Below are 7,970 nucleotides of genomic sequence, written 5' to 3'. Positions count from 1 at the left end.
CCAGAAAAAGTCTACGCCAACTGAAAAACAAATGAACTTCAGACAAGGAAGAGTTAAGACTACACAAAGCTTGAGACCAGCTGGCTGCTGATGCAATTGTATCTCAAAATGATTAAACCCCAAAATAACCTTTGGACAAGATTGGACGTGGAGTGGGTGTTACTGTTGGAACTTCTCACCAGTGAGGTTATGCACTGATTTCATTTGGGTCGATTTTCGTACATTCACTGCTGAGAATGGAAAGAGAAACCAGGAAAGAGAAACCAAGTTGTTTGCACCGTGTGCCCGGAACAGTTACATTCACTGGTCACCCTCAAACCATTCCAAAACACCACCGACTGTCAACTCTCCTGCCGAGACCCCTTAACCTTTGGGCTGTCTAATAGACATCGATCTCTGTCCTGTGTCCCGGGATATAGTTACAAGATTAGGGGGCAGTCAATTAAAACTGAGGTGTGTGCGAACATCCCACAGAGGGAGGGGAATCTGTGGGATTCTCAGCCGCAGCGGGTGTGGAGACTGGATCACTAGGGGGTTTAAAGAGGAGGGAGGTAAATGTTTGAAAGATCCGGGGATTCTACCCATCTCTCTATGTTTTCTGTTTATCTGTTTCCAATTTTAAAATATTATATTTTATTAATCATGCTAACGTTTAATCAATAATACAATTAATAAAATATAATTAATATAATTAATATAATAAAACATTTTAAAATATTTCCTATATTAAAATACCCGTTTCCTCTCTCTCCCAGTTCTCACAAGAGGTTTTGGACCCCAAACAGCATCTCTGGTTCTCTCTCCACAGATGCTGCCTGACCTGCTGAGTGTTTCCAGCTTTTTCTGCTCCTATTTCAGATTTCTAGCATCTGTGGTGTTTCTAGATTTTCATGATAACTGGTGTTATTTTTCCATCCTTCCCCACGTCACCCTCCCTACCTGTAGTGAAACATTCACGTAAATATTGTCTTCAAGTGTGGTGGCAATCAAATAAACTGCTGAGATTATTTAGGAAATTTATTTGAGATCTTCTAAAAAAGATAACACTTGTGAATGTGCTGTCAACACAGTCCCAGTGGGTAAGCAACTGCATCTGGTCCCACCCAACACTGATTCAAGTCAGAGTGCCGTATGTTGGGTGCGATTCAGATTTACTCAGGAGCCATCTCTGACTTCCCCTTCTTCTCTTCCATTCTCTGTCGAGGAGTCTGTACCATTCCGAGAATCCTCATCCGAGTTATCTGACGAGGAAAGAAAGGAGGTACAATGAAACTGGGATCTGCTCATTCAGAAGTGCGGCCCCCTCCAGTAACATCCCTTTTTTTTGAATGAACATACAAAAGTTTATTGATGAAAAGCACTACAAAATGACATCCAGGTGTCAAAACTACAGTAACTGACACAGGAAAGAAAAAACTATGCAGACACATTCTAACTACAGCAGAGAACACTAACTAAACGACCACAAAATGCAACACTTCAGACGTGAACCTTGTTCACACCGTCCACGACACACGCGATCCCGAGGGGCCCACCGAGCGTGGAACTCAGCCAGGGTGCCTGTGGAGACCGCGCGTGCTCCCTCTCCAAGGACACCCGCATGCGGACGTAAGCCCGGAAGACGGGCAGGCAGGCGGACCAATCGGAACCCTCGGCCGCCCATTGCCGCGTCCTGTGGATGGCCAGCTTGGCCAGGCCCAGCAGAAGACCTACCAGGAGATCCCCCGCGTGACCCGCCCCACGCCGCACCGGGTGACCGTAGATCAGCAGCGTCAGGCTGAAGTGCAGCCAGAACTTGAGCAGCAGCCCCTTCAGGTACGCAAAGGGGGGCTGCAACCTCTCGCACTCCGCGTACGCGTGGTTCACCGTCTCCTCCCGGCCGCAGAAGTGACAGGCGGCCGGGGTGTCAGTGAACCGGCTCAAAAATCGGTTGCACGGCACGGCCCGGTGCAGCACCCTCCACCCCAGGTCCCCGACGTACAGCGGGAGGACTCCCGCGTAGAGAGACCCCCACCGGGGAGCGCCCTCGCCGCCCGCGGCAAGACGGACTGCCACGGCATGTCCGGCTGGCAGACCAGGGCGAGGAAGTGAAAGGTGTGCAGGAGCAGCCCGTACAAGAACCGCCTCGACGCCTCGCGGAACGGCACCGTCAGCGTGTCCTCCAGGCAGCTCAGGTTGTGCCAAGCCGCCTCCCGCGAGAGAAGCCGGGCCCTGGGCCTGACCAGCAACTCTGGTGGGGCGGGGGCCGGCGCGGCCGGGACCCCCCCCCCCCCCCGGTGTCCCGCCTACTGCGACTGGAGAGGGAGTGGCCATGTGCTCGCCGCACGACACCGCACCCCACACCCGCATCAGATCCCGGTAGAACCCGGGCAGTCCCTGCAGAGCGGCACGGCCGACGCCCGCTGCTGGAAGACGCGCCCCCCCCCCCCGGAGGCAGCATCCCCGGTGGAGGAAAAAGGTGGCCAGCGCGTGCCACCGTGGGGGGCGCTCGGTGTACAGGTATCTCTGCAGCGCCCGGAGGCGGAGGGCCGCCAGCCGGGTGTGCACGCACACCAGCGACTGACCCCCCTCCGCCGACGGCAGACAGGACCGCCGCAGAGACCCAGTGCCTCCGGCTGCCCTAGAAGAAGTCCGTCAACCTCCTCTGGGTGGTGGCGACGAAGACGTTGGGCGGCACCAGCGCGGCCAGCCAGTACCACAGCATGGAGGCCACCAGCTGGTTGATGACCAGTGCCCTGCCCCTGTACGAGATCGCCCGGAGCAGCCCCGACCAGCGCCCCAGCCGGGCGGAGACTTTCGCCCCAAACTCCTGCCAGTTCGCCGGCCAGGACCCCTTGGCCGGGGATAGGTAGACCCCCAGCTAGAGGAGGTGCGAGGTGCTCCACTTGAAGGGCCACAGCTCCTCCGGCAGGGAGTCCGCCCGCCATGGCCCCACCAGCAGACCCGAACACTTCGCCCAGTTGACCCTGGCGGAGGACGCAGCCGAGTAGACCCGCTGGCACTCGCGCATCGTCCGCAGGTCCGCCGGGTCGGTGACCGCCAGGAGGACGTCATCGGCGTAAGCCGAGAGGACGACCTCCATCGCCGGCTCGCGCAGGACCAGCCCCGTCAGCCGCTTCCGAAGGAGGCACAGGAACGGCTCGACGCAGACCGAGTACAACTGTCCCGACATGGGGCACCCCTGACGCACCCCCCTCCCGAAGCGAAAGGGTGCCGTCAAGGACCCGTTGACCTTGACGAGGCTCTCCGCGGCGGTGTACAGCAGCCGGACGTGGGCCGCAAAATGCAGCCCGAGCCCGAACACGCGCAGAGTCCTGAACAAGTACCCATGATCCACCCTGTCGAACGCCTTCTCCTGATTGAGGGAGAGAAAGGCGGCCGACACCCTGGCCTCCCAGCAGAGGTATAGCAGGTCCCGGACGAGGTGGACGCTGTCCTGGATGGACCGGCCCAGGATCGTGTAGGACTGGTCGGGGTGGATCACCTGGGCCAGCACGGAGCCCAGACGATTGGCCATCGTCCGGGCACACTGCTTGTACTCGGTGCAGAGGAGAGAACCCTTCTTCGGCAGCAGGACCACGACCGCCCTACGCCAAGAGAGGGGCATCTCACCCGTCGCCAGGCTCTCCCCCAGCACCCTTACGTAGTCCACCCCCAGGACGTCCCAGAAAGCCCAGAGAAACTCGACCGTCAGCCCGTCCATCCCCGCAGCCTTGCCCCGCCACAGCTGGTCCAGGGCGGCGGTCAGCTCCTCCAGACTCAGAGGAGCCTCCAGCCGCTCGACAGACCCTCCCGCAGAGTCGTGCGCGCCTCCTCACTGGACAGATCCGGTGAGAACAGAGCCATGTAAAAAGTGCGGACCGCCCGGATGATTCCCGCCTGATCCGTGACCAAGGATCCGTCCGCTGCCAGCAGCTCCATGAGCCGCCCGCGGACACCCCGCCAGCGCTCCAGAGAGTAGAAGAACGGCGAGGCGTGGACCAGATCCCGTAGCATCTGGACCCGCAATCGCACATACGCGCCTCGGGACCTTTCGAGCTGCAGGTCCCTCAGCGCTTCCTTCACTCCCTGGTACCCGCACCAAAGGGGCGAGTCCTCGGCGGTCAGTCCCAGCCGAGACTCCAAGTCGAGCAGCTCCTTCTCGAGCCAACTCGATCTTGGACACCCACCCCTTGGTCGCGCCCCCCCCACGCGTACTCCTGGCAGAAGAGACGGATGTGGGCCTTGCCCACACCCCGCCAGAGCTTTAGGGAGGAGAAGCCCTTCAGCTCCTCCCTCCAAGCCTCCCAAAACAGGCAGAACGAGTCCTGGAATTGCCGGTCATCCAGCAGCCGGTTGTTAAAATGCCAGTACGCGGACCCCGCCCTCGCGGGCTGCGGACTGAGCGCCACCCAACCAGGTGGTGGTCTGAGCACGCCACCGGCCGCATGGAGGCTGCTGACACGCAGGAGATGTGCGCCTTGGACACATACAGCCGATCGATCCGTGAACCTCCACCCACCCGGGCCTCCGCGAGAAAGCGCGGGAGTCTGGATGAAGGTTCCGCCAAACGTCGACTAGGTCGAAGGATCCCACCAGGTCCTGCAACAGCCGCACGGATGCGCGGCTACACTGGGGTCTGGAGCGATCCCTCTTCCCAAGGGTACAGTTGAAGTCACCCCCAAGGATGACGCACTTGCCTCATTTGAAGGAGCCCACCAGGGCAGACACCTCCCGAAAAAGGCGCGCTTGCATGGGGCCGAGCTCAGGGGCGTACATGTTGACGAAGTGCAACAGCACGCCGTCCGAGCGCATGGTGAGATGAAGCAGACGGCCTGGCACCAGCTCCTGAACTTGCAATACCTCTGGCTGGAAGGTCAGGGCCAACAAGATCTCCACCCCGCTCGAAGTGGAGCTGAGGTGGCTCATGTAGACCCCCCCCCGCGCCACTCCAGGAGCCAGGCGGACTCGTCTCCTGGAATGGTGCGGGTCTCCTGCAGGAAGCTCACCGTGTACCTCCCGTCTCGCAGGACCGAGAGGTGGTGGAACCTGCGGAGAGACCCCCTGCCGCCATTGATGTTCAGGCTGGCAACGGTGACCTTCATGATGGCTGCAGTACACTCCCCTCCCCGGTGCTACAGGCGGAAGGAGCAGGGCTCCCCACCGAGCTCCCCCGCGCCCTACACTTAGCCACCAGAACCTTCTACAGGTTACTGAACCTGCGCTTCTCTTTCTTGTCCAGCGCTGACGCCCCCTCCTGCCCAAGCATGTTGTGGATGGACCTCCCGGATGTCCTCCACAGTGACGGGCTGCGACGCGGTGCCGGGGACGAGGTAGTCCTCCAGCTCAGCATCAAACGAATCCCCCTCGCCCCCACCACTGCACCCCAAGCTCTCGTCATCCTCCGAGCAGTTACCACTACCGGGCAACACGCCCGTCCCAAGCCGGGCTGGAGCCCCCTTGGACGGTCCTGCCCCAGGGGCGACCCCACCCCAGGACCAGCGCCCGGAGGAGACCCCACCATCCCCGGGCCCAGGAGCCCACCCGGACCCTGGCCCCAAGGCAGGGCAGGACTGGAACCCCGAACACCGTCACTGCCCCCCAGGGTGGGCGGCTCGCAGGCCCTCGTGGAGCTCGATCGGAGGACGCGAGTCGACGGGGCCACGCCCACCGCCACACCCCGGTCTCCCACCGCCACCACCACCACCACCCCCCCCGCCCCGCCAGCAGCACTAGGAGGATCCCCACCCTCCCCACTCACTGGGGCACCCTCACTCTGTGCCACCGAGCGGGCTGGTGACCCAGGGGCACCCCGACCCCCCTCAGACACGGGGATGGAACGCACCCTCTCGGGACTCCTGGCCTCAATGGCAGCCACGAGCTGGGACACCACCACCCTGGCCGACACCCCTCCCTCAGGCAACCCCGGACCCGCGGGGCCCTCAGCGGGGCCGACCCCCTCCCCAGCGGGCACACACTCCAAGCGCGCAGCCTCAACCGGGGGTGGGTGCTCTCCCTCCGACAGCCCTCGCACTGCGGGATCGCCCACCGACTCGGGGAGTACGACCCCGACAGAAGCCGAGTTATCCCCCTCAGTGCCACCCTCCAGCTCCGGGGGGGTCGCCCCTCGAGCACACGGCCTTCACCGGGGACAAATCCCCCCACTCAGGCGACCCCGATCCCTCCGACCCCTCGGACACGTTCCGGCGCCGCTTCAGTCCACTGGGGTGTGGAAGCACAGTGACCTCCATCTCAGAGGAAACCTCGGCCCCCGGCACTGCACCCTCCCCCTCAACCTCCCCTGGCACCCGCTGAACCCCAGAGACCACAGGGACCCCCCCGGGTCCGGACCAGAGGAGGCCGCTGTCTCCTGCCCCTCCAGGGGTGAGGCCCGAAGGTGCCCCTTCTTCCGCCGTGCCCTCCTACCCACGACAGGAGTCTACCCCTCCCCACCGTCCGCACCACACATCCCCACCCCCCACCCCCACCGACACAGGAGGGGCAGCGGAGGCAGGAACAGCAGCGGGAGGGGCCACGGCAGGAGTGTCAGCGGTATCCCCCCGCACCGTCGAGGCGGAGCCAGCAGCCTAGCGGCTGGGGCAATGCCGACGGACATGCGCAAACGCCTTGCACGCATGGCACCGCAGACGGCCGGTGGCTCAGAACACTCTGTAGTTCTGCCCGTCATGCAGGACCTGGAACTGCCCCTCAGCATCCCCATCCCACGCCAACTGCATAAACAGTGAGCGCTTGAAGGAGTACACGTTCTCAAAGCCAGGTACGGCCAGCTTGAGCAACATTGGAGTGATGCTCGACTGCACCTCGCCCAGAGACTGCAGGTGAGGGAGGAGGGCCTCGTCAGGGATAGGGGGAAAGACATTGGAAAGGACGACCCGCTGCACGGGGGCCCCCACCGGCTCCACTGGCATGAAGATTCCACCCCCCCCCCCCCCCCCCCAATGTCAGCCCCCTGCCCAAGGCCAAGGACACCTCCTTCTCAGATCACAATACAAATACCAGTCCACCAAACATTCTAGTGACCGTGACGACACCAGCCCTGCCCCCCACCGTCGCAGACATGGCCCGTAAGCCATCGCTCAGCCCGACCGATGGAGGCACAGAGCAGCGAACTGCATTTTTCAAAGTCAACAGTCTGAAGGGTGATGTCTTCTCAGTAGCCACGCCTCCAGGAGCAGCGACGGCTGCCTAGGAATGAGGCTGCGTCATGCCCGAGGCACAGGCAGTCATGTTTAGTCCCTACGCAGTTAGAAATTCAAAACACACTGCCTGTCCGATATACAGCAAAACATTAATTAGATCCTCAAAGAGCAGTCCAGAGAAAAGGAAAAGGTGGGAGATGTCTCCAAATATGCAGTCAGCGAGCTGAAACTCCAGGACCATCCCTCCTGCACACAGCAAAGCGTCCACTGGCAGCCCAGCCCGACGTTTCCCCGGCCACACGAAAGTCCAGGAGTCGCCAAGAAACTCTTCACCCAGGTGCCCTGGGCCAAGGTCTCCAGTGGGAGGAAGCCAATTGATACACAGATCAGAAGAAATCCAATCGCAGCTCCCTCAAAGTTCAAAACGAACCCTGGCAACTCGCCAGCCACTACCGCTCCCACAGCGTTGGAAATCAGCTCCCAAATACTTGAGAAAAACAGCCCCCTTCTGAAGAGAAGCTGTCTCAGCCACTGCTCCAGATGATAACCACACACTCCCACAACTTCCAAAGTTCTCCGACACCGCTCTGTTAGATTCTTTACCAATAATTCATCAAGCTGAAGGAGAGCACACTCAGTACCGCCACTACCACAGTGTGACCCTCCCTCAGTACCGCCCCTCCCAGAGAGGGGCTCAATAACTACCACCCCTCTGATAGGAGGAGGCTTCCTCAAAATCATGGAAATCATGGAACCAAACAGCACAGAAATAGGCCCTTCAGCCCACCCCGTCCATACCGACCGTGGTCTATTTATGCTAATCCCACCTGT

The 7,970-nt window shown here is 60.7% G+C and overlaps 1 protein-coding gene across 1 annotated transcript in view; it reads right to left on the bottom strand.

The window, feature by feature from the left end:
• Positions 1-1,003: 1,003 nt before the first annotated feature.
• znhit6 (zinc finger HIT-type containing 6) overlaps positions 1,004-7,970 on the bottom strand; it is a 55,922-nt gene continuing 48,955 nt past the window's right edge. Inside the window, exon 11 of the mRNA XM_052013158.1 lies at positions 1,004-1,241. Within this exon, the coding sequence (XP_051869118.1) occupies positions 1,156-1,241 (86 nt within the window). The 3' untranslated portion in view covers positions 1,004-1,155. The remainder of the gene's footprint in view (positions 1,242-7,970) is intronic.

This window comes from Pristis pectinata, chromosome 3 (assembly GCF_009764475.1).
Source record: "Pristis pectinata isolate sPriPec2 chromosome 3, sPriPec2.1.pri, whole genome shotgun sequence".
In the NCBI taxonomy this organism is placed as follows: domain Eukaryota; kingdom Metazoa; phylum Chordata; class Chondrichthyes; order Rhinopristiformes; family Pristidae; genus Pristis; species Pristis pectinata.
Note: the sequence above shows the minus strand (reverse complement) of the source record. Positions and strands in the feature narration are given on the sequence as shown.